Source organism: Pelmatolapia mariae, linkage group LG4 (assembly GCF_036321145.2).
Source record: "Pelmatolapia mariae isolate MD_Pm_ZW linkage group LG4, Pm_UMD_F_2, whole genome shotgun sequence".
Classification (NCBI taxonomy): domain Eukaryota; kingdom Metazoa; phylum Chordata; class Actinopteri; order Cichliformes; family Cichlidae; genus Pelmatolapia; species Pelmatolapia mariae.
In genome coordinates this window covers 28,167,873-28,195,334 of record NC_086230.1, presented here as the reverse complement: position 1 = coordinate 28,195,334, position 27,462 = coordinate 28,167,873, and the positions used below count along the sequence as shown (strand labels likewise).

General features: G+C 41.1%; 1 protein-coding gene across 1 annotated transcript; it reads right to left on the bottom strand.

The window, feature by feature from the left end:
- Positions 1 to 63: 63 nt before the first annotated feature.
- vat1 (vesicle amine transport 1) lies at positions 64 to 27,360 on the bottom strand. Its single transcript, XM_063472280.1, has 6 exons — positions 26,677 to 27,360; positions 20,146 to 20,353; positions 8,731 to 8,901; positions 7,519 to 7,608; positions 5,506 to 5,747; positions 64 to 435 (listed from the first exon to the last, which is right to left on the bottom strand). Exons 1-6 carry the CDS (start codon positions 27,100 to 27,102, stop codon positions 163 to 165), a joined length of 1,410 nt encoding a protein of 469 aa, XP_063328350.1. The 5' UTR covers positions 27,103 to 27,360; the 3' UTR covers positions 64 to 162.
- Positions 27,361 to 27,462: the final 102 nt, after the last annotated feature.

Below are 27,462 nucleotides of genomic sequence, written 5' to 3'. Positions count from 1 at the left end.
AATCCATCCTTCTAACCCATTCCCATTCTTACTTACCCCCCCCCCACCCCCACCCCATCCATCTAAATTGCCAAATCCATCCCCACAATCCCACACCACACCCGAGATCCCAAGACACAAACTCCCTGCTGGTCTGCTTGACTATCCATCCATTCAACCCTCTCACTTCTCCTCCTTCTTGGGTTCTTCCTTCTTCTCCTCTTCCTTCTTCTCCTCCTTCTTGGGCTCCTCCTTCTTCTTGTCATCCTTCTTCTCCTCCTTCTTGGCATCGTCCTTCTTCTTGTCGTCCTTCTTCTTATCCTCTTTCTTTTTATCCTCTTTCTTATCCTCCTTCTTGGTCTCCTCCTTCTTCTCTTCTTCGGGCATCGGCTCTGTAGTGAGGATCACTTTGCCAATGTTGTTCCTTTCCTGCATCTTTCTCATGGCATCACTCACCTGGAGGAAAGAGGGAGAAGCTGATTATTTAAGGCAAGATGAAAGAGCAAATGGCGAAAGGAGCAAAGGGAAGCTTTTAAACAGTTCTCTTTGAGACAGAAGAAGCTAGTATCATCCCTCCGAAAACATTTCCACAGCAATATGTGTTTCTTTACATTATCTGCCTCCAATTTCCCTTCTTGACACCACAGCCTGGAAACAAATATTGCAAGCTTGCTCTTCAAATATGACTTTAATATGCAGCATATGAGAAATTATATTTGTTTAGATGAGACTTTAATAATCTTTGGGGGGAAATTAGATTGTTGTAGCAGTACACAGCAAATAAGAAGTGGTAACAGGATAACGGAGCAAATGGAGGGAATAATGAACACTTCAAACATACATTATTTAATATTAGTGTGTCTTAAGTATAAAAATAGTGAAATGTTTTAATGATAAGCCAACTAAAATCAAAATCACTTTTTGCTTCATTTTTTCAAATTCATGTGGATATGCAGAATCTGTATGCATGGGTAACTTGAGCCATTCTGGTTTCCATTTTTTGTCTGAAGTTGAGGCAATATGGACCTTTTGAGTAGGCTTTGATTACATGGAAGTAAGTAGTCTGTGTTTAAGCAAAAGAGGGAATACTTTGCTGAAATGCAAACTTGAAGCCACTGGCTTTCGACTGATGACAACTTAGGTATTGCTTTTTAAAACTGAATCTACATTTATAAACATTCATTAGCTTCATAATAGCTGATGGCTTTACTACAGCTCAGCTTGGAAATATTGTGCAAGGAAACTTTCCACTAAAAATACATTTTGCAGTAAAACTTTCAAAGTATTGTGTAATTCAGATTGCTGAAGCGTTAAGCCTAAACTTAAGAACTGATTTTCTTTCCTAAGACCAAGGATTGAGGATTTTATGCTCCATCACTTCAAGTAAAATTGCTTTTAAGAAGAGATTTCTTTGCTGGCTAGAATGAACAGGATTATAGTGACCAAAAAAATGTGGTACTGTAGAATTTGGCATGTCATTCTTATTGAAAGGTTGGCCTGGAAAAATGTTACACCATCCTATTGAGGTGCTTACTGGGTTAAAATGATTAGAAAAAGAAGAAGTATGAAGTGGCAAATCTGATATTTATGAGATTTTCTTTCCAAAAACTAAATATTTCACATTGGGGACAGACAAGATTACAACCCCCAGGCTCCCCTCCTCATATTGATGGATGGGCGATGTTGGTCCTAGTGCTCCTTCATCATAATGATGAGTGGAGAATCCCAGCCAGACTGGCCCCACCCTCCTCTTGACCACTGGGCTCTGTCCACTGTCTGTTCCCGTCTCCATCACATCTCCCTCCCTCCTTCCTCCAATCCCGCTATTTGCGCGAGGCAGGCAGACCACCTAACGACCAATGCCACGGCAACAGGGCCATCTCCTAGCAACGTAAAGCCTGGCTGAAACGTGGCCCTGACAACTTAGACACATGGGAAAGGGAGAGGAGGAGGCGGAGGGAGCAACTGGTATCCCACAAATGAAGAACAGGCAATGAAAGAAAGGGAGGGGTGAGTCCAGGAATTATAAGAATCATCTTCGATGTGAATGAAAGTCACAGACTGCCTCCTTTTAACGACTCCACCGACTTCTACGCTTCACTCTCTAAGATCTGCCTACCTCTCTCACTCCCGGGCATCTTGATAAGGGTGTGCTATTTGTGGCTACTTACATGACCATTATCTTCTTGGAAATCGGTGCAGATGCAGATAATGAATCCTGAGGAACTACAGGAAGGGAAGGAACAGTCTAATTTACAAAAAACATGGTCCTAGCATGTTCATTGATTACTGGAGGAAAAACAAAGAATGACAGTGGGGGGATGGGATGTGATGAATGGGGTCAAGATGTGGCATTTCAACCGAGGTCATAAAAATCGATCAACTATCTGTCATGGTCTGCTGTGTCATTAGTTTTTCCATGTCTCTTTTTTCAGTTAACTCCTCTTATTTGTAAGTTTCTGTTGTGTATGTGTCCATTTTATTTTGTGCCTTTACTATTTTTTCTAATATTTTTATGGTCTGTTTTGCCTTTTTCCCCCTCACCTGTTGATTGCCATCCTGCTCTACTTTATGTACTTTTAGACCTGTTTTACTTAGTCTTTGTGACTTTTCCCTCCCCATTTCTGTCGGCGACTCCCCTTTTTTTCTTCTCCTGTTTGGAAATTTTTATTCAATAAGATAAAAGTTTTCTCAGTTTAGTTATTTATTTTTTGCTGCAAAATGAGACTGTGAAGCAAACCAACAGTGTCACTAAAACCTGTCATAAATGTTGCCATGCGGTCAAGTTGTTAATTAACAGTGATAAATTAACATAAAAATCCCCTAATTTTTCTTCTCCAGAAATAAATTGACATTTGAACTCAGCAACCTGTTCTATAAGAGTTTAACCTGGTTACAACCTGGCAGCCATTTGAGTCGAGTTCCCTCAAGTTGTGCTCAGTGACAAAGAGTCATCTGTTCGCATTTATAAATTATTTAAGCAAATATCTGAAACCTTTGACAATCACAGAGTGATTGCAGTCAGTCCAAGTCTGACAGCAACTGTTTGCAGAAAGGTTGCCTCCTATCAAGTGACCTATGTAATCACGATCACTGGCCGTAACACCTCCAAGCTCTGGACAATTTTAACTTGTATGACTGAGCCATTAGTTTGCTGAGCCAATTGAATGTAAGTTTGCTCGGGTTTCATGATCACAGGATGGTGGCGCATGAGATGAGCCCTCTTGTTCACTGTTTTCCCAGAGTATTTTTATTTATCTAATAAAATAAATGGACTCCCTGTATCTCCACGTAATTGCCACATAAAATATCAGGATACTAAGCTGTATCGATTTCTTTGCCCCAAACCTTAACTTTAATGGTCTTCTCCCTCCATCTGTAAATTAATTAACTTAATTATATACTCTGCAATGCATCTTCTGCCTTGGTGCCTGCGTTTGAAAAGTACACTAAAACATAACCCTATTAACCCACAGCTTTTACTTCTACTAGCAGAAGTGTGACTGGCTATGGTTACATCTTCTGACTGAAGATTTCGGGTCAGCTGTTTACATGGAATGTGATTTAATATGGTCTGAGTTTTACATGCACGAATGCACATACACTAAACTGGGACAGTGTAACATGCATACGAGTAATAAACAGAGTCATTTTCACTCAAACTGCAGCTCTGAATTTTTACAGGCATTACCCAGGACAGTTGGATTGGGCATTAATCGGAATTTGACCTGCCAGCTCCCTGGTCCTGTGATATTCCACTGTGCCATTGTAGGATGGCATAGCCAAAAGTAGAGTGAATGTACAGCAAATGAGTGGTTGTCAAGTTTCCTACAGGCATATTACCAGAAGCGAGAAGGCATCCAAAGCAGACCATAACCTGCTTCATGCCAAGTATGAGTAATGATCCAACTGGTTTCTCCTAGCATTAAGTTCTTGTGAAAGTTCTTATCCCTTTGATGGGTGTTGGAGCAGCTCTCTGATCTGAAGCAGTTTCCATTGTTATCTTCTTTAAAATCAAACTCCACGTTGGGCCAATTCAGCTCAAACCACCATTTTTACAAAAGTGTAAAAAGTGTTTACCACCTTTGTTTAGAAAAAAAAAAAAAAAAAGGAATCGTTTATGTGGTATAATTTTTAAAAAAAATTCTGATCAGGTTATGAAAAGGTCCCACCCTATGCAACCATTTTAAATTTCAGTCAGTTTCAGCCCTTTCATATTTCTTTGCATGGAGCTTTTAAACCTTTCAGAATCATTAGGCTTCATGTAAATCTAACCCATGTTTGCAGACATTGTTTAAAAACTTGCTCCAAGCCAGACAGAGATTATACCTTCTCTTCTGTGTATTTCCACTCTCCTTCCATGTCTCTTTCTCATACATCAGGGCCCCTCCCTAAGACAGAGGCACACGCTGACTAAAGGATGTCACCATAGCAACAAGAGAGAAAGAGCAAAAAAGATACACTGTGAGGAGGGAGAAGGAGAGAATACAGCGAGACAGAGAGAGACAGAGAGGGAGTCAATAACCTAAAGACAGAGAAAAAGAATCTGATAGAAAGAGCAGACAGATGGAGAGGCAGAGAAAGAGCGTCAGATGGCGGAGAAAGGCAGCGGGTGTTTCTCTCCGGTCCCAGTCACACAGCCAAAATACTGACCAGCTCTGACTTTGACAACAGAAGATGTCAGCCTCTGACTCTCTCTCTCTCCGTCTATCTGTGTTTTTCACACCATCTCTATTCATATCTGTTAGCAGCATTAATTTTGTCAGCAACAATCTGAGTCTGTCTGTCTGACTGAGACAGAGCACTTCTTCTGCACAAACTTTGGCTGTTGAATGGGAGGCTTATTGAATCACGGCCACACCCAGCTTCTGCAGATCCTACCGCCAAATGCATAAACAGACGCAGGCCCACCTGGCATTCACATCCATTTTAAGAAAGAGGGGGGGTTGTAAATGTGAGTCAATAAGCATGTAATAGAGGTGTAAATGCACCCGTGTTGTGATAAATCATCTGGTCTTACAGAAAAAAAGATATAAAGGACATGAAATGGAAACGGTTTAGTGTCAAATTTAGCTAAAAAGGAAAACTACTGCATATGTCTTGTAAAATACAGATTTTCTATGCATAATGTAAGTTTGGTTGGTAGTGATGCACTGTATATTGTGACTGTACAAATGAGCACAAATTCATCTAAAATATAATTTAGATTAACAAATGAACTAAATAAATACAAGCCATTACATTTATACTAAATTAATGTAATGTCAAAAATTCTAAGGCTACACTGTAATAGTCCCTGCAATGACCTAATCTACTCAACTACACTGACCACTTTAAGCAAAATTTCAAAAAGCAAAAAATAAAAATAAAAATAACAATGATATAATCTCATAGTATTTAACCCATCATAGCCTCTACCTACAAATTTATTTTAAGTGAGAATAAAGAATGTAATCCACCCAGACATAATCCACATGAGACTAATAGTAATTACTGGCATAAATAGGCAAGCACAAAGACACAAACCTGCTCAAGATGCCAAGTAGAGTCAATGCGGGGTTTGATTTTGCCGTCCTTGTAGAAATCCAGAATGGTATTCATTGCCTCGGTGATGAGCTCTGTCTCCCCATCTAGGTAGCCAAGGTGGAAGCCACACACCGACTTGTTTCCCTGAATCAAGCTGAGTGTGTGGATGGAGAACTGGTGGTACCAGTTCTTTGCCACAGCAAGCAGGTTCTTCTTTTGTCCTGCCAGCATGTTAGCCGCTCCTGGCAGAAAAAGTGAGAGCTTAAATCGCTTATCACTGGAATAAAAAGCTTAAGAAAGACTTTCAACTAGAAACTAACTTAGAGTGGGCCAGCTACACACCTGCAGTCAAAGGTTTTGTGACTACCTTGAATTCATGAAACACAGACTACTCAGAACTCTTTGTGTTGGCTCCTACCATTGAACTGTTATTGAGGCTGGCAAATTTATATGTCTATAGATATTAAGATATATAATATGGGGAGTTATAAATAGATGGGGAAGGAACTGGGACCCTTTATTCTGCACTCTTTTGTTAGACCACACCCATTTTCAAACTACACCTCAATTTTGATCTCAACTTCTCATCCTCAGTGGTGAGGATTAATATTTATTTTTCCACAGACAGAAACATGCATGCACGCCTGCCAAAATATTCTAAATCTTCTTTGTGGTAGTAATAATACAGTAAGTTTCTACAGGACAAAATTTTGCCATGAGATTCAATTATGAAATTACCAAATCCCCCACCAAGTTTCTCAGTTTTTCTCATTTGCAACAGCTTTACCCACCTGATAACCTATTTTCCTTTCCTGATTACCTATTTATTCTCACCTGATAACCTATTTTCATCTTAGTGGTGAAAGACCCACTCTATTAATGTATTAAAAAATGAGCAGAAATTTGGACGACAGATAATTTTTTTTCAAGTAATTTACACAAAAAGATGACAAATGTTTCTTTTTAACTGGTCCTTTCGTGTGGAGATTTGCCGCTTTGGCTGTTTTACGTTACTGTAAATTGAATATCTCTGTCAAGCGTCAAGTGCTGCACCTTGTTATATTGAGTTTGTTGTTTCCCTTCTGTCTCCCCTCAGTCCTCAAACTCTCACCTACACCTTCCACCCTAAAAAAACCTCTTTAGCACTTCAGCTGTCACTGTCAACACATCCCTATTCCCCTTCATCCTGCGTTCATGTAGCCTATGGCCTCACTGTGTGTGCTTCTCTCAAGGGAAACAGGGGACACAAAGCATGCTCTGACAGAAAGAGGGACCCAGTCTGCTACATTCAGACACATTCCAGGTTTCTTGCGCATAAAACACTCATTGTTCGGCTATGCATACTTCTGATAAGCTGGAAAAGAAGCTGAGGGAGAGGATGGTGGGGTGGAGCTGGAGGGTTTTGTGGGGGTGACATGGATGAATGGGCGAGGGTGGAGGGCACCATGCTGGGTAGTAGGTTTCTGAGCAACACGCAAAGGGAGCACCCTGTTCTCCATGGATGCCGACCCCACCCACTGCATGTATACTGGTTCGAGTTTGGCATCTCAACACAGCTAGTGTAAAGGGCTTCCCACGAATGACACACAGCATGCTGATGACATGGGCCTCTATTCTGCCCACAACTCTACTAGTCTGCTACAAATTAAAGGTTTGACATCATCGGTCTTATATTGGGTATATTGTACTTTTGTCGATGTGCTTTATTTCAAGCTGTAGAGTTGCAGTTAAAAAAATGAAGTCGTAATTTGAAGCCTTAGCACTTCCTACTAATGCTACATGACGCTATAATAAGGTCACCAACAATTATAATGGCCAACATTTTGGTTGAGACCTTAAGTTTTAGAAAAAAAAAAAAAAAAAAAAAAAAAAAAAAAAAGGTGGCCACTTAATCGTATAGTTAAAAATTACAGGCCAAATTATTGGCCTGTTCTTCCAAAGCAATGTTGTGGATGGCTGTCTCATGAAAATTACCAACTGACTCTCAAGGATTGGCCTTGTTTTTCTACTTACCATAGGTAATAAGTTTGCCCATAGGCTTCAGCAGGTTGTAGGCCTTATGGGTATCTGATCCTCCAAGAGGGTCCAGTATTATGTCCATCCCTGGAGCAGAATAGAGAAGAAAGGGACAGTCATCACTGGTGTGAATTCAGAGAGAACAGCCTGCCAAGTCTCCTCAGCAGCCACCTCTGCATGGCAGAGTTCACTGGGAGTAGCAAGTGTGGCCAAGTTGCACCATGTTTACACAGAGACGAGCCCATATATTCCAAGAGATGTAAGAAGAAGAGTCGAGTAAGGGCCTGCTTGTTTGATGTTCTTTCATTCTTGTCACTGATCAGACCAGAGGGATAAAATGACTTTCTGTTGCTGTCCATTCCTTGGAGGATAGAATAATAACCTACCCTCTGAACAGATGGTAAAGGATGGCAATCTAACTACGAAGGTTTCTTTGTGGCTTATTAATGGTGAACTGTATAAGCTCAGGCCTAATGATGCTCCTTTCCGCCAGAGGGGACTCCTCAAATTGGGCTACCCCTCCTTGCTCTATTAAACCCCGCTTTTATTGATTGTGGGAGGCTCACAGCAGGACTCCGCCTTGACCACAGCACACATAAATTGACAGGCAGCCAAAGACACAGAGGGAAAGGTAGAGAGCAGGACTGCACATTGATCCAGGCTTCTAATTAGATACATTGTGTCCAAAGTGTCAGTTCTCGCTATCTGTCTCTGTAATGCCTGTCTGTCTTACTCTATGTTACAAAGAACAGAGACGGCCTGAAGAGGGGACTATGAAATGAGCCACCAGCATAATAACAGTCTCCATCCTGCTAGGATCACAGCAGTAGTTGGAAGGAGAAACAGGAACTGAACATTGTTTCATTTTACTGAAAAGCTGAATTCTTTTGTGCTCATCTTGGCGAGTCCATCTACATAAAACTGTGTGGATACATTGTTGGTGGCAGTGAGAATCCAAACAGTCACTGTTTAGTGAAATGAGTTTGCTGGGTAGGGAAAATGACTCCCTACATGCTATCCGTCTAGTGCACATTGCAGCCAGCTCTGTCGAGAAAGACAATGTGGTTGAAAATGTATCATCTCAGTGTTTGCAGTCACACAGTATTGGTTCTTGCCAGGGGAAAATATCAATCTGAACTATTTGAAATATGAAATAGTCTCAATATGAATTTAGGCAGTTCTAACAGTGCAGATGGCTAATTTTCTTACCTTTTGGACTGATCTTGCGGACTTCCTCCACATAGTCCTTGGTGCGATAGTCAATGGCATGCGTGACTCCACCCTGGGTGATGGTCTCATGTTTACTGGCTGAAGCAGTGCCAAACACAGTCACATCCTTCACTGTCTTGCACAGCTGAGTAGCTGCAATCCCCACACCACCTGAAGGAAGACAAGTGTTAATTTGATATGTGAAATCATGAACTGCAAAAAACACGATTTGTAATGAATTCTAGTGCAAACTCTATTTGGCATGGATTTATGCCTAACTTAATCTTTCAAGGCGACACCCTGAACAAAACATACCTCAACACAAGCATCTAGGAATTTCCATTCTACACATACTTATGGCAGGTAAATGTGATTTTAATTATTAATTCTCCCAAACAAGCAAGTCAATATCAGTGTGAATGTGTTTTGCTCAGGGGTATGTAAGGAGCGCATTAAACACAATCACATTAACCCAGCTGGCCTGGGTTGAATAGACACCCACACACATCCAAGTCTGGAGAAAGTACCCATTGTAGCTCAAATGACCTCGAATTTCTGGTTCTCTTATTTGAAACAACCTGTCAAAAATTCCAAAGTCAAAAAGACAAAAAAAAAAAAAAAAAAAAAAAAAAAAAAGTAGCTCAAGTCTTTTTTCCCCCCATTTGGAAAATGACAGTTGGATTACACTGAATTACAAATGACATAGTTCCTTATGATCATGTCAGCTGAAAACAAAAAGGGCTCCACTGTCCAAGACTTTAAAGACAGATTGGATGTTTTGGATATCTGTGTTTTTTGTCTGCTGTATTCCAAAGTGTGTACATAGTTGTGGCAAAAGCCTCTGCCAGTGTTTGCAAAGGCAGCCAGCACAAGAAGTAATAGGTTACTGATAAGCAGTGGCTTGTTTGAAATAGGGCCTGACTTGAGGACTTGAACTGAAAGGCATCTATAAAGGTCATTCATGCCTGACCAAGTAAAGAGTACATCTTATCTGAATCAGAGAGTAAAGCAAAACATTTATTTAAATAACATAAACTTTTAATTGCATAGTTGGGCTGCCTGTCTGCTAGAAAGGTTTGGAGTAGATGAATAATTTGCATGCTTACATAGACATCTACACTTAAATATTTAGTAGACTATGCAAGATCAAGAGCAAGATCTTAAAGACAGGAAGACAGAGACATGCATGAGAAGCATGCATTTAATCGCCCTTGTGCAAAAGATTAGACTTGTGGAATTGATTGTTGTCAATAAGTTATTATCTATACATACAGTGATAAAACGCACAGTAGCAAAGTGTTTTGAACATGCTGTGAGATGTGTTGTTTTCAGTGCTTTCGATAATGTTGGAATCTTTTGTGATGCACAGAGTGAATGTTGTGCATCAGATGACACTGATGCACCTCTGGTCCCTTCATATAAACGTAAAAATTATTCTGAGCCAGTGAACCAGTCTTTTCAGAGCAACGTCTCAGCAGTTCCTCTCTGCGGATGCACTATTGCATAAAAACAGCAAAAAATAAATGAATAAATAAAGTGAACCAAGATCTAATGATAGGATTAGGCCCCATTCTCTTACCAGCATGAAAAATAAAATGGTTTGCTTTTACTCCCGTGTTAAAAATAAGTGAAAGTTTTGAAAAAAAAAAAAAAAAAAAAAAAAGGTTTATAGAGGAGAAAGAACCAGGAAATAAAAGCCTAATTTTTTTAAAATCAACTGCTTCACAAGCCTTATTTTCAATGTGACGACAAGAAATTCTTCTTATTTTGTGATTTTAATTTGACAGCCTTAGACCAGGAGAGGTGAATCAATCACTCTGCATTGCTGTTATCAACCCTACTGACACCAGCATTATTTTGCTGCTGGACATGAAACAAAAATGAAAGTGAACAATAAACTGGCTTTTTGATATACAGTCATCAAAATCATTCATGGACTGTCTTTTAAGAAAAAAAAAGGTAGTTACAGCGAACGGCATATTTAAATTCACAATAATTCCTTTAGTCAGTTCAAAAGACAAAACAAACACTGCATGGTTCACAGCAATGACTCTGATCTCATTTTCTGTTAGATTTGAATCTTTCACAGGGTTCAAAAAGGGTCACAAAACTTGTAAAGACAAATCCAAATCATTTTAATTTGACTCCTTCACAAACCTTCATTTCAGTGTAAAGAAAGAAATGTATTCTGTGTTGTTTTGTTGATGTAAGAGCCCGAGTCCAGGAGAGATGAATCAACCGCTCTTCGTTACTATAATCACGCCTGCTGACACCGAGGGTACAACTGATGAGAAAACAAAATCAAGGCTGTTGCTGTTGGATGTGAGTGCCGTCACGGCTGCGTTATAACAGCACCGTCTCTCCTTGTCCTCAGTGAGAAACCAAGTTTGCGTTGCCAAGGAAACCTCGGCCAAATTGCCGACAATGACTGAGCAGAGGGAGCCATTTTGTTTCAATGACTGCTCTTGCTTTGGGCAAGTTTGTCATTAGTTCATACCGGATCATACCTTATGTTATAATTAATATGTGATAACAAACAGTTCATCGCAAAGCTGCATGCATGTTTTCACACATTCGAACACAGCGCAAACATGCCTGCTTGACTTGAGGTTTTGCACTAGTGCACACGCGACAGTTTGTGTGAGGTAGAGGGGAAGGCAGACAAAGTGAGAAATTGTTGAATATGCATTGTCTGTCATGTGGGAGGTTTAAGAGCTGTTTTTAGTCAATGGCTTTGTCACATAGTAGCAACCCACAGGTGTTAAAAAGTGTCCAACATGATGATGCATCCATTTTCCCTGCATACTTGCAGCCATGCACTCACATTAATGTTTAACCAATGCTAGTGTCGTAAACATAGTAATTTCCTCTTCTGTTGCAGCAATACATAGTGAGGGGAAAAAGTAGCAATAAGTGTCTGTTTTAATCATATTATATACCCATATTTTGATAATGAGAGAAGACAAAATTAGTTCATACTGGCTGGTTAGAAATGTTTCCAGTCAAAGAAACATTGTGGCCAATGAGGAGAACGGTACCTGTTTCTGAATCCCATGAGAACAAACTCCTGATCCTCCATCACAAGACTCCTGAGCCGTGCCAAGAACCCCTTACTGCACCCCATCTCGATTCGCAAATACACACACACAGACACACACATTGATACATGGACAGATCACAAAGGAGAGAGGAGCGGGGCCATAGCTTTGAACGGCTCTTAATGGCTGCTGGTATCTGCTAATCTTCACAAATATGCCAAGATTAAAATATTAACCTCTTATTAACCTAGTGCTTTTGCTTGTGTTCCTGAATTATAAGTCTTCCCTTTATATCTATTTCTTTTAACTAAAATAATGTTTCTTGGCAGGAGCAGAGTGTGAATTCATGTTAATTTAGAACCAGCCACAAACACTTATCCATGTGCTCAGGGAAGCAAAAAGCAGCTTAAGTACATTTTTGTTGCTAATTACATTTCTTCTCCTGAAGATTCAATTGAATTGTTTACACTCGGCGATTAGGAAATGTCAAAAAGCATCCACCTATCTGTTGTGTTCTTCCCTCTCCCTCTCCGGAGAAGCTGGATAAACAGTGGGGTTTTTGTCTTTCCCTGAATCCGTACATTCTAACATTCTGGCACAAATTGCACTTGGCTTCCACAATACGAGTTAGGAGTGAAGAGGAATTTTCCCCAAAACACAGTGGAATCCAAACTGACACTGAGGCCACTATTATTGCTCCACACCCAGAGTTCACCAGCAGGGGAGGGTGGGGACATGAGAAATATTTTTCAGATTTATAAAAATAAATAAAATATCAGCGTCGAGTGTCAATCAACTTTAAAGCCATATCCTTGTCAGCGTTTTGTGTTACTTGCCCAAATGAAGATCATCTTACATGTCACGGTGTTACTCAATTGTATGAGTCAGTCTGTGATTTCAGGTGTTAGTATGGGGATGGATGGAGGCCGTACGGTTACTGTCAACACCAGAAGATGACTAGTCCCTGGTCCTTGTTTCTTTTTCTGGGATTTCTTCACAGAAGAACTCATGTCCTCCTTAACCTATCATTAGTGGCTAACAAAGAATGAAATACAGGCATCTCTTGTTACCCAGACTCACCATGGCAGGATTACAATCTCAACAAGTTGAACCAAATAAACTTGTTGAGATTCTTGCTGTTCTTTTCAGCTTTATAATTGACTTCAGATACGACTCCTGTAATGACAAAAGGAGCTGTGGCTGGCTGTTGTTAATGTGTACTTTTGAGGTATTATACTACATTATGCAACCTCTGTGTTTTCTGGAATGACTGTTCTAGTGTGTGTACATGCACTGTGGGCTTGAAGAGCAGTTTAATGTGCTCTCTCTAATGTTGAAATTCTGTGTTTCATACAGGAAATCCACTTTTAGTTACTGTGAGTGAATAAAAAACCCCCCAAAAAAACATCCCTTGCACATATGTGATGGTGGCCCCTGTAATTTCCTGAGTAATGATTCTCACATAGCACTAACATAAAAACTGTCACAGCACAGACCAAATAATAATATGCATGTAAAGGTATAGACATAACCTTCTTTTCTTGTCGCAAAATGAAACACAAGCTGGCGTGCACTTATTCTGTTTTGCCACACAGATACAGATACAATCACACAAACAGGTGTCCTGAAAAAGGTTTCACATACACCTGTGACTGTATGTGGTGGTTGGGATGAGGGTAGATGGGGTCATTTGTCAACGGCTACAGCAATGAGAGCGCGAGCAAGCAACGTGATTGGTGGGTTAGGTTGGAGGTTGCCCTGGTTTCTCTTTCCTATCTGTGCAGCTGATCTGCCTGCCGGCAATGCCAGGCCCAGGGAACGCAGAGACGGTTCAACCACGCAGCCCAGATTCCCGCTTAGTGGTCAGAGTGAATTAGCATTTGCTAAACTAGGGTACGACCTCCTGTGCACACAGACTGGAAAGAAGAGGAAGGGAAATCGTTTATAAAGACACAGACTTTTATAATCACTCCAAGGAGCAACAAATCTATGAGAGCCAGAGATGTAAGTACGCATGAGCTAATGCTTAAACAGCAAGGGACTTTGTTAGCTGGTAAATAATTAATGAGAACCGTAATCTGTGAGGGAGTCCTGGGAGGAAAAAAATTACACTGAAATAAGAATCTTTCTTGGAATCATACAACCTCCCCCCAAAAAAAACAAAACACATTTTGCCAGTCCCATCTGCAGTCAACTGTGCACTGGTGGCTTACACATATGCCTTAGGCATTGCCTGAAGGTTTGACAGCAGTCATGAAGATCTATACCAGGATATGGTTCTCATTTACCAAACCCGAGAGATCCTGCCACCTGTTTCACTCACTAAGCATTCAGAGATCACTGACAGTACACTTGCAATACTGAGGTGCATATAGAACCCCACCCCCCCACAAAAAAGGAAAAGTTGTAATTATTTCAGATACCCAAGTTCCCCAAGTCCTTTCAATGTGCTATGTAGAGAACTGTCCGACAGCTGCTTCTAAAGCAGGACAAGTATGAAAGCAATTAAGAATAACATACCTTCACATTAGTTGTTTGCAGAGGCATGAGGGATTCAAAGGTAAAAAAAAGGTCTAAGAAACTTTCAGTTGTTTCATTATTGCTTTCACAATTCACACGGAGCAATGGAGATTAAAAGAATGCTTTCAAGCTGAAATTTACATGAGTAGAAATTACTTCCAGGACCATCAGCTCTACAGATTACCATTAACAAGGATTTAACTCCTCAGCTGTGACTGCTGTCCCCCATCACAGTCAAGACTGTATTTCACCAACACACAGCAGCTGGAAGCCTCTCACTTCAACTCTTGCCAGCTAATCCTCAGTGTAACCCTGGCGTAAGGCTATCTTATACACTCCAGGAAGATGCAGCTGCAGCAGCCACCATAATTGGTCGCTGAGAAAAATAAAAACCAAAACACGAACCTTAAACTTTATGAGACGAGATAATTGATAACATATGATGGAGACCAAAGCACCTTACAGTGCTATTAGTGTGCAGAGTATTTTTTTTTTAAGCAGTGAAAGATTGAGCTGGAAATCCAGGCATTCATGGGGGACATGGCTGAAGCACAGAAGCAAAATCCTCCCCTACAGCACCACCTAATTCTTATTATGCATTCCACATCTCCAACACAATGCGTGACACCTAATCCTGGACCGCAGTCAGTCATAAATAAAGCAGAGGTAGACGTCATGTTTGGAAGCAGCGGAGCCCCATATGTATGCAGGAATGTGTAGTGTGGGTGTGGTGGGGGGCGACGACTGGCCAGGGTTCATAAACATTAGGGCCAGTTCAGGGAGAGGTCAGAGGAAAGGCAGTTGGCTGGGTACAGTGAAAAAACCCACGAGATACATCCTAATGCCGCTAAACTTTGTCCCCACCCAAGCCCTCTGGGGAAAACAAAAGGGGAAACGTGCGTACGTTCCCCGATGACGAGGACTAGAGCACGGATATGGAGAGGTCAAGCAGAGGGAGCAGAGGTTACGGAGTGCCGGAGGGGGAGGAGGACAACGGAGGATGCAGATGTGAAACGCAGTGGAGTAGAGAGGCACGATGGGAGGAAATACAAAAAGCCATTGTTTGGAGAGAAAGGACAGGAGCGGACCCACGAGAGAAGCAGCTGAGGACTATTCACCAGAGTTTACTTACATGCACATAAAGGCCTGACTGACAGACAGAGTCTAAACACCAGGCAGGCATTCCTATCTGGTCACCTGATCCTGATGGGTTAAGGTCACCATACATTTGATGAAATGTTGCTCTCCATGCTGATGTGACATTACCAGAAAACATGGAGACACAAAAGCATCCATCCCTGAAGACACTCACAGAGTTCAGCAGGTTATTCCCATGAACATCTGTCACTGCTTTCCATCAGCAAGAGCATTAAAATTTATCACCACCATTAATGCAACTTTTCACAAAATGAGGTTGAAAATGACCTGGGAAAAATTTGGAGTAAAACTAATGAATAAATTATTTTTATAGGGAAAATAGAGGCCAAAATATAAAAAAAAAATAAGTGCTGGCCTTCATTCCACTGAAATACTTGTTGAATCCTTTTTTATTTCTACAGAATGATAAAAAATTTTTGGCATGTATGGTGTGAACTTTTTTCCAGCTTTTGAAGTGAGACCTGGCAAAATTTATTTTAGAAGCCACTGATTTAAAGCAACCAGCTGCGAAGGGTTATGTTATTATTTCTGACATTAACCTTTACTTCAGTTTCATACGATCTTTAAATCTTGAAATTTGGCAGCATGGTGCCACGGTGGTTGCTGCACAGCAAGAAGGTACTGAGTTCAGTTCCACCATCAGGCCGGGGTCTTTCTGTGTGGAGTTTGCATGTTCTCCCCATGTTCACGTGGGTTCTCTCTGGTTACTCCAGCTTCCTCCCACAGTCCAAAGACAAGCAATTAGTGGGGATAAGTTAATTGGAAACTCTAAATTGCCCATAGATGTGAATGTGAGTGCAAATGGTTGTCTGTGTGTTAGACTGGCGACCTGTCCAGGGTGTGCCCTGCCTCTCGTCCCAAGATAGCTGGGATAGGCTCCAGCCCCCCCACCACCCTGAAAAGGATAAGCAGCTGAGAATGGATGGATTCTGTGAAATTTCACATGCACAGTTTAACGATTAGAATGACCCTCATGTCATTATAATAAACATATAGTGAGTTAGAATAGCATAAAAAAATTCCTCCATCCAAAAGTATACAAACTTACCTACCAGTATTTCTTCAGCTCATTCATCAGGTCTTAAAATAAAGTGGAACAATTACAAGTTAACCATTTAAGAGCCAGATTATTTCTTGAAAGGGACCAATACTTTTTTTTAATGACATAATTTTCTCGATATTGTAAATCCATTCTAGAAGAGGAGATCCCTCTTCTGTTGGTCTTCCAGGATTCTGCTACTTGTCCCCTGACTTAAAGATTTTTTTTTGCATTTTATTCTTCTTATCCAAACTATGATATACATCAATGTTAGTAACCTTTATATAAGAAACACTCCAAAATCGGTCAAAAATGATATGATTAGATGTTCATTATTAGGAATTATTGTTCAACTAAAAGTTTTAGGACCTTCAGGGACGCTTTAAATATAATGTAATTCATCATTTTTCAAAGCGATTAAATTAGTGGATTAGATTCTTATAAGAAAAAAAAAGAAGAAAACCAGTCAGTCAGAGGATGAAACCTCAAGGATTTACTAGAAAGACATGAAGGTGAGGAATGAAGAAAATTACTCAAACAGAGATCTATGTGGTAAAAAGCTGCCGATCTTGGCCTTCAATAAAAAGAAAAAATAACCAGTTTATATCGTAGTTACAACTGTACTTTGTCACTGAGGTTGAAAAACCAATCACTGCCTGTGCTACTCCTGGGTTATGTGGCCCAGTTAATCTCACTATATTATCTTTGCTCAACATAAACAAATGTTGCAAGAATGTGGTGTTGTGCAGACATGTCTTACACACAAGATCACTGTTGTTTGTTTGGGTGCACTTCCACATGCGCCCAGCAATTGCAAAATTTTGAGACAGTCTAATGAGCCTAATGTAAATCCCTTTGCCTATTTATGCTAGTCAAATGGGTGAAGCTGTGAGAAAGGTTTAGCTGTAACTCACTATTGTGTCATGTGGAATTGCATATCGAGTAATTCTACCTGTGGAAACAGATGATAACAAACACCAGCACTAACAAATGATGTTAAAAAAAAGATAAATCTTCTCTAAGTTACTACAAATAATAAGAGTGCCTTGCTGAGTATGAACAATATGGAAAGTCCAACTAAGAGTCATAACCCCTGCCCCCTCCATGTCAAAATGAAACCAGGGATATTTGAGTTGTGATGTGCTCAGAACTCAATCATGTGATGTGCTTAATCATGGACTGCAAAAAGGGGTCACAGGTAAACATTGCTTCAGTGTCAGCCAAAAAGGGGAACCATCGCCTTAGCTCACTTTACTATAAAGCTAGAAGCAATGCCTGTGTTAGCAGTTAAGTTGTTTATTATCTAAAAATAAAGTGGTAATTGTTTTGTCTATAAACATGTTAGAAAGTACTGAAAGTTTCCCATGATCATCAAATCACTTTCTTTTTCTGTCAGAAATTATAGAAATTTCATTTACAATAACATTAATGACATAAAAGCAACAAGTCTTTACGTGCAACTTAGACTAATATGTACTGGCACTGGTTTATGAAGTATTTTTTGGTTGGTTTCATTTTTTTAAATTTTACTTTTGATACCACTTTTTATTTTTTATATATGTATAAAAATAGTGCGTATTCATAAAGCTTGTCTCTCTTACTCTGGGCCAGAAATTTCAGCTTCCGCACACTTACATACAGCAAATTGTTCAGTTTCATTACTGTCTGAGTGGAAGAGCACAGTGGTGCAGTGGTTTGCACGGTTACCTCACAGCAAGAAGGTCCTGTGTTTGAATCCATAAGCCTGCTGGCTTGTGGCTTTTTGCATGGAGTTTGCGTGTTCTCCCTGTGTCTGCGAGAGTTCTCTTGGTTACTCCGGTTTCCATTGACGGTTGAAAGACAAGCATGTTAGGTCTTAATTTGAAATAACCAGTTGCACTGGAATGGTGGAATACATTTTTTAAGGAACATAAGCACCCCTGGCTTCAATCTCCTTCATGTTATTGGAAAACAGACTTGAAAGAACAGTGCAGATAGGTCTGTAGACAGTCACAGTCTTACCCCACCCCCATCTCTCTTTGACCCTGTCACAGCAGACACCTTTGATCACACTAATCAGAGAACATCAGGAACAATTTTGACAGACTCAGGGTGGGACACACACACACACACACACACACACACACACACACACACACACACACACACACACACACACACACACACACACACACACACACACACACACACACACACACACACACACACAGCCGATGATGACGGGTGATGATGTTAAGAGAAGGATGCACGCAGCGCTCACGCTCTAACACCTTATTCAGAAAAGGCACTACTAATATACACACTGCAAGCTTTTAGAGCGGTGCAGTAGGATGTACACTATTTGCAATGATTATTTACACATGCAAGGAATGACAGAGCGCTGGCAAGACTGTTCAGCAAATGTTTTTGTCATAGCCTCAGTAATGTGCTTTTACAATCCTGATGTCCGGACAGCTGGCGAGCCAAGATTGGCAGCCTGCCCTGAGAAACCAGAGATGCCGCATCAACCAAACCAGCAGGGAAATGTGTCTTACACCACACCACACAGCATTCCTCTCATCGACGACACACTCTGCACAGGAACCCTTGGGCTATACAGTTTTTGTATTCACAGGGATGAATTGCATCAACTAGATGATATAATTAATGCAAACATTTGGGATTCCACTGTAGACCACTAGTTCCACAACTATGAGCATGTTAGCTGTGATTCAGCTCGGGGCATATCACAGTTTAGCTTACAAATTCATTCTTTTTTCAGTGTTAATGTCAAGGGATGCATTCACCTGGCAGTCAGCATCCTAAAAGTCTCAGGTTTCTTAGCAATCCTCACCCACAAACTGCTCCCAAAGCTGAGGGATCCCTTTCTTGCTCCCTCTACACAATTAAAGTGGGAATAAGACAAAAAGTGAGAAATGTGCAGTGAAAAGGGGAAGGGAGAATGAGAGAGCGTCTTATTTTGGCTAGTGTTCTTCAATTCTCTCCAGCTGGCCTGATTGTGTAAACAGAGCAGAATTAAATGCTCTCAAGCTTTGTGGATCACACCCCAAAACAGGTGCTTTTACTCCCTCAATCCCCATCTCTCTCCCTCCCACCCACTCGCTCTGAACGTTGACCGTTTACACTCCAGGTGGCAGGTGCTCTTGTATTAGTGGAGTCCTAGAGAGAGTAAAACACTGAGCCATATCTCATACAGATGAAGTCTGGGACCTTTTCCATTGGCTATAATTCATAAAGAAAAATGCATAAACAGGGCACGCAGAGAAGGAGAAAGTCAAGAAGTGAAAATGCCAAAGGGTGTTTTCTTTAGTCTGTAATACCAGCTTTGTATCTTTGATTTGTGTTCTTCTGATGAACTGTAAAATGGTCTCTTTAACTCTATTAAAGAGGTTGATATAAACACAGTTCAGTACACAATCACAGAGATGGTGCAAACTAAGATGAAACTGACAAATAGCTGTAGGATTACATTTATTTACATATGACCTTTTCGGAATGCAGGCAATTATTCAAAGCTGCAAGCACAGTGGTTGAAGTAACAATCCCTTTTATCAATGTATCTTCAACCTATGCCTGGCAGAAAACAAGGAGTCTGTGTGTTCCACATGTGCATAAAAAATTCTCTATATTTTTGAAAACTGGTTTCTGCTTAGTTTTTACCTGCAGCCGCATGGACGAGGACGCTCTGGTTGGGTCGCAGGTTGCCAAAGTCAAACAGCATCATGTAGGCGGTGATGTAGTTGACAGGCAGGGCTGCTGCCTCCTCAAAACTCATCCCCTCTGGGATTAGGAAGGTGTGGTTTGCTGGCACCACTGCTACCTCCTGCCACAGCCCAAAGCGGTTCAGGACCATAACCTTATCACCAACCTGAAACAAAGAGCACAGCAAGACATGGGTGGAAAGAAATTGTAAATTCAGTTCTTGTAACCCGGGGGCCAGAGCTTGTTAGGGGGTAAATGAATAGTGATTATAGATGGTCTGATTGCATTACATGCACATATTAAGTTAACACGTGAACAATTTATGTTCTTAACGAATCTGCATTAAAAACAATTAGGGATTATGGATGCAGAGAAAACAGGTGAGTGAATTAGCATCATGGACAATACTTTAAACAGCAAACTAAAGGTATAGATGAATGGAATGTAGGCTAAAATGAATGGATAAATCACTGAAATGGTTGCAGGTTTTCCAGTGCAACTTGCAGCTCTACAAATGACTGGAACATGCAGAATTAAAATAAGATCCCATTTAAAATTCATTTAATTGAACACATTTGCATTATTGACGAGTGGTGTCGATGAGGGGATTTTTGAGTTCATCCCACCTGACAAAAAAGATTGACACCAAAGTCCTAAAGCACTGGAAAATCAGTAAGATATCGGTTTCCCACTAAAACATATCAGAATCCCGTGGACCACCTTACAATGATGTAAGCCAGGGAAAAACCTCTCCTTTCTGTCTCTGGGTCAACATTGTATCCACTGCAGAATGACACATTACAGTAATGTATGTATAACAGATTTTTAAACAATTTTCTTAAATAAGGTCTAAATTCTGCAATACTTTAACCGTCTCAGTTCTTGAGATGAATCCGTTTCACTGCTGGAGGCGCTGGTCCGTTCATCTCCTGCTATCTTTATCTCATAGTCCTTCGTGCAGTGTGAATGATGCAATCCACAGAACAGAAATAGTTAGACTAAGGTTTATTTTTATTTTTATTTTATAGCAACACACACAAACATGCGGCCACCTCGGTCACCAAACTCAAACACTTTGCTTTTAAAGTGTGGAAGCAAAGAAGGAAAGCGATAAACTAGAGCAGAATAAGAATAGTAACCAGAGCTGCGCCGAGTTTATAAAGGAAGAAAAACAGTGATGCAGTTAAAGAAAAAGAAGAAAAAAAGATTTGAAGTGGTTAACTGCTTGCACGAAGATTTTGTTAGCTTTAAAAACCAACATACATCATATTAAAACATGAGAAAGAATCAAAGTATTAAATGCGATCAGGAAATAACACTCAAGAAGGGGAAAAAAAACAAAACAATCACTACATCATAAGTGCCCTCTTGGCTCTTAATATGAGAAAACATGTGAGAAGCATTTAATAATTTTGCCAGTGTACTGGTTTAGAACAACTGGGTCCCAGGTGCAATGTGTGTTTCATATCCCAATCACCATCTTGTACTTTTACTGCTCTCAGACTATCCTTATCAAAGCAGGATCCTCCAATTCGCAAAAGTCTCTTTCCACAAGAATTAGCCATGATATTACCCCCCTCCCCCAGCGGGCTAACTAACCAATCAGGAGAACTCAGTCGAGGGACACAGGAAACAGAGACAACTGTAGCATTATAAATCTTTTCCTGTTTTCTTCCTCCCCCCTATCCACAGCTCCTGACATAGCTCTCCCTCCCACCTCGTTTCCACTCTCCCCACTTTTTCTCTTCCCTTCTTTCTCTTTCACTTCCTGACTCCTTTTCCTCTTATAACTATAGAATGTCTTCCTTCCTCTTCTCCAGTCCCGCGTCTCATCCTGTCTGTGACTTCTTTGACATCCCCTCTTTCATCACCAGTTCTTCATCCTCTGTCGTCTCTTTCTGTCTTAACCATCCTTTTTCTTCTTTCCCTTGTGAGGAGTGTCCCGTATCACCTCTTCCTCATCAGTGAGACAGGACAATGGGGCCCATCTTCTCCCCTGGCTTCTCTCCACCCATCACAGTCCCTGCCAGATTCTTCCCCATGGCTGAGCATAAGACAAGCTCTCGCCTCCTGGGAACAAACCCTCTCCACCCGGGCTTCTCTAATGGTCTGGAGGGAGCCATGCGCCTCGCTGTCTATCCATTCCAATTAGAGAGATCTCCCTCTCTCTCTCTTTTCATACCCTCATCTTTCTGTCTAAAGGCTGAGTCATTTGGTATATTTCAGAGTATACTATCACTTTTTTACCACGGGCTACTTCCCTTGGCTTGCTGACAGCTTTCTCACATTTCCATCTCCTTGTCTTTTCTTACCGCTGGGATCTTCAAATTCATCAACCTCTGTGATTTAATTGGGGGTGCAGTGTGGTACAAATCGATATGCGGGGGAGTTCAGGCGTTTACAGGAAACAAACATGACTCACAAATGCATTTGCAGCCATTCTTCCATGCCCATGTAAAGCATGTGAGTTACTGTCAGTCACACAGAAGCTGCGTAGGAACATTCAAGGCCAAATAAACCAGCCTTGTGACACTTCTGTTACAACATCTTCACAGTGTGACAAGCGCATAGCCTCTTCTTGCACTTCCTTTCTTTGCCTTCATGCTGCATCAGATGTAGTTAGGGTGAGGAGTGCAGGCACCCTGAACAAAGACATTGTATATGAATGGACTTAATCAGATGGTGATTCAATTTTGGGGTATGCAAGCCTCCAAGTCAGCTGCTTTGTGGCTTGGAGCTTTGATGATCTAGGCAAAAAAATGATCAAGTTGAAAAAAAAAGAAAGGTTGAACAAAGTCAGGTTCAGGCGAAAGAAAGGCTAAACATAACACCCACACAGCTCTTGTGACTCCTGTGAATAAAATTAAAGCATACATATTTCTGCTGCATCAGTAAGCGTTAGGTTTAATTTGGAGTTTGTATGGTGTTAAGGCCACACCCAGCTCCCATCCAGCAAACTCCGTGATGGTCTGCAAGCTGTTTTTTTGCTTTTTGCACTCACTTGCTGCATCTCTGGTTATGCAAATAAAGTCAACAAAGCGCTTGTATATTTTATCTATCATCTTTTTGTTCCCCAGATAAATTAATAAAGTCTAGTTGTTCAACTTTAGAAATTTCCAGAAGAGAAAGGAAAGCACACGTTACAAGCTCAAGAAGAAAATAGAGAAAGCTGTTCTTTAGAAAGCCAGCAACTGTTACAAGGCCAGAATAAGTGAAGGCAGCATGACAGAGCAAGTCGCCGATAGCCCAGCGGTCAAAGACAGAATTAAGAGATTATATGAAAGGAAAAAAAAGCTATAGATAAAGGCAGGGGAGGATTGATGGAGGAAATACCAGACTGACAATGTGGGCCAGGGAGGTAATTGAGAACATATGGGCGAGATCCTCACCGAGGGAGAACATTTTTAAAGCTGGCCTGATGTAAGAAAAAAAAACCCAACAAAAAAAAAAAAAAACCAACAAAAAAAAAAAAAACCCCAACAAAAAAAACCCGCTGATGTTTAGTGTCACGGGAGCTTTGGGGTGATTCATGATTTTTCTGATCTTACTCAGTGTTTTACTTTTCCCCACATTTTCCTGCTAGGGTTATTTCAGGTGACTTAACTCCTGTAATACTTCAGTCAACTTATAGTTCTTTGAAGGGAAAGTTACTGATAGACAATGGAGGAGAAAAAAATTTCAATAAAAGGAGGTCAAGATAGAGGAAAAACCAGCGTACGGTACTGTTTGATCCATGTACTGATTTGAGTTTCAAAACAAATATTGTTTAATCTTTGAACATAATCTAAAAATGTTTAATAGCCTTTATCTATACTTCAAGAATTTTAGTAAACTACAATAAAGAGCTGAGAGCTCTAATCTATAACTTTACAGTTTATTACTTTAATGAATAATTACATGTCCTTGCTGCATATCCTTACTAAGTTTCTTATAACAGGACATCAGTGTTCTTGCAATTCCCCTACTTCTTGCACCACATGTGTATGTGAATACCGTCCTATTCAGCATTTTAACAAACTTCCTGAAGATGAATCCTGACCAGATGTCATTAATTGCTATGAGTGTCCTTAGTCAGGGTGGCCCATAGCTAGATAAACCTTAAGTCTCTCCTTGGCCAGACACAACAGAGTCTGAATACAAAACCACCTGTTTAAACACCACAACACTTTAAAGTCATGCTTTGAAGTGAGAAATTTAGAATCCCACGAGTCTTTGCACTTGCCAAAGGGGGGAGAAAGTGTAGAAGCATTAAAAAGACTCAAAAACACTACTGTACACAGTTTTCTGTATTTTAAAGCAGTTCTCATGCATTTCAGAAATTAACCTAAAGCATTACATATCTAATATGCTATATCAATGTTTTGGAAATATGAAATAAAATGGATTGCACTCTACTTAACCACCGTTTATTTTACTTTATTTAATTAAGAAGCAATATATTATTGCCTTTATGTATTAGATATGGGAAGAAAAACACTCAGACACTCCCACTGTTGAATGTCTTTGTGTGCATATGTCTATCTGGGAGAGATACAGGGCAGACAAATAATGCAGTAGTGGGTGATGAGCCTCCCAAAAATTCTGTGCCATCAGGGGTCAGCACATTCCATGTGAGTCAGCTGCCAAAAGATTGCAGTGATCTCTATCCATTAGGAAGATTGTCTCCTAATTCTATAAGCTAAAGGCTGCAAGGGGATGTAGGAGCGTATCGATAGGCTGTGTGTTTCTATGTGTGCTTTGTGACCTTTAAATCAAATCAACATCCCTGACAATGTGGAAAGGAGCAATGAAGTATTCTCGAAACACAGGGGTCTTCGCTTTCTATGATGTCTGGCTGCTGTAAGTTCACCCATCACCAATCATTTAATTAACCCTATTACTGTTATCCTGCAATAGATTAGCCATCCATCTAGGGATCCACACCTTACAGACATATGTGCCACTCCCTGTCAGATGGACTGATTCTGCACTTGCATCACATGGTGTTGTCCACAGATATTAACTGGACGATGTGAGAAAATCTGGTACTAGTACAACAAGCAGCGTGAGTCATCATTGGCTGCTTTGTAACGTTTGGGTTCTTTTTTCTTTTTTTGTTTAACAACCTTTAAAAGGCGTTACCGTGGTGATGCCATGCTGCTAGGAGACAAGACATAGATTCATATGGCTCATCGTGCAATTTAAGACAGACACCAATAATCCTGCTGCCATCACAACGCATCGTTCTTTGTGGATGACAATCAAGGTGGAAGGGGCTTCAATATTCTGACTGTTTAATTTACTTAATTGTCTGAGAGCGCACAGGTTTGAACTTCTGATGTTGAAATACTGGGTTAAAGAGATCCCTGAGCACAGGACATATGATTCGCTATCTGTTGGAACATAGTGCGACTGATTCAGTTTCTCACACCATGCTGTCTGTTGCGTCGCGCCTCGCCCTTTCCATTCGTGTGTGCGCCATCGTCGCTCCCGGTAACAAAAGGCGTCGGTGACTTCGGTCTCCGCCACCGGTGTCAAGTCATAATATTTACTGTGACAGCGTTCCATATTCTCCAAAATAAAATGCCTATTAATTAGCCTAACATTTTGCAAGTAGAGCCACGTTTGTATACCCATTAGCCACTCTTTTAAATTATTTTCCATCAAAAGTGCTCGTTTTCACACAGCTAATTGCTTCCTTCTTTTTCTTAACAAAATATGATAGGCTAATAAACACATGAACGCGTTAGTAGCTTTAATTCTGAAGGCAGAACACACTCATTTCCGGTCTTGTCCACGGTGTCTCCAGCTAACTTGACACAACACGCCGCACCATGGCGCACATCGAAGCGCAGCATATCGTAGGTGCAGCAAGGATGGAAGACATCCCACAGATTACATGTGTTTATATAGATTTAGACTTTCAACATGAATGTTTGGTGTGAACAGAGAATCCTTCTCAATCTCAGCAACTAGTTTGTACTTGAAGTTGCTCAATCTAAGTGCGCGCTGGTAGCGCAATTCGAAAACCGGGGAGACAAGAGGGGCGACGCCTCTGTTGGCCGCATTGTGCACAACTTGCCTCATTAACACACTTTTGGCTTCTTCTACAGAGATGAAAAATCAACATGAGCACACTGACATGCTTTATTGCTTTTCACGTTAAGACAACAAGTGCCGTCTGCTTTCTACGCAGAAGTGAATGAATGAATGTGAAACCACATTAGCCCAATATTAAACCAAAAAGTCGATTTATATTATCACCGTATTTTGTATGAATTGCCCTGCAATCGATTGATGACGTTAAATTAATTTAATCGTGGAAATGGAAACCCGACCGCCACTTTTTTCCAGCGAAGCGAGAAAAGCCTGACACGCCCATGCCCAGATGTAACAGTTCAGCCCCAAACTGAATGAAATACATATCACCAAAACATTAAAACAAACACAGCAAGTTTGTTTATATGACACAGTAAAAGAAAGAAAAGGCAACGGCTCATTTGTGCTTACTTTCCTGTCTGTTACTTCCTCCCCTACAGCCTCCACCACCCCGGAGCACTCCATTCCCGGGGTAACCGGCGGGGACGGCAGCCGGTCGTACAGCCCCTGTCTGGCCATCAAGTCGGCGAAGTTCAGTCCGCATGCCTTGACCCGAACCAGGACCTCACCAGCCTTGAGTGTCGGCTTGCCTTTCTTCACCTGCAGCTTGACTTTATCATACCCCCCGTAGCCGGTGAGCACCAGAGCGCGGTAGGTGAAGGTCTCCTCTTCAGGGACCTTCTCGGTGGTCGCCACCGGGGTGGCCGCTGCCTCTGCGGCGGCGGCGGGTGGGGACTCCGTCTTGGGTGGCTCGGTTTTGGGCTCCTCGGTAGGTTTGGTTTCCTGCTTTTGGTCCACGGCGTTTTGCTGCTGAGCAGGTGCGTCTTCTCCAGACATTGTGCAGACAGTGATGAGCCTAGAAAATCACTTGGAGGCTTTTTTGACTTCTTGTGCTTTTGTTGCCGTGGACGGGCTTGCTGCTTTCAGTCAGATGTTTGACTTGCAAGTAAAAGAAAATGTGAGGGACAGAGCTCCTTTTTCAGCAGTCTAGCATGGAGACGCGACCCGTGCAAAGTGGGCTGATCAGTGGCCAGTGGTTGTCAACGCCGCGCTCTGACAGAGAGTGTGAGTGGGACGAGACATAGGCAGTCTGGAAAACACGGAGTGCTGATGAAGCTTGGGGATTGGCTTGTATGACTGGGTGGATTTGGCTGTCTGTCTTAGACTATAGAATGAGCCTATATTGCATTAAGCAGA

Excerpts from the sequence above, each read along its gene's own strand:
- vat1 (XM_063472280.1), bottom strand. The coding sequence starts at position 27,102 with ATGTCTGGAGAAGACGCACCTGCTCAGCAGCAAAACGCCGTGGACCAA. Across the intron at positions 20,354-26,676 it reads AGGAAGTAACAGACAGGAAA|GTTGGTGATAAGGTTATGGT; the intron begins GTAAGCACAAAT and ends TCTTTGTTTCAG. Across the intron at positions 5,748-7,518 it reads GGGCAAACTTATTACCTATG|GAGCGGCTAACATGCTGGCA; the intron begins GTAAGTAGAAAA and ends TTTTTCTGCCAG.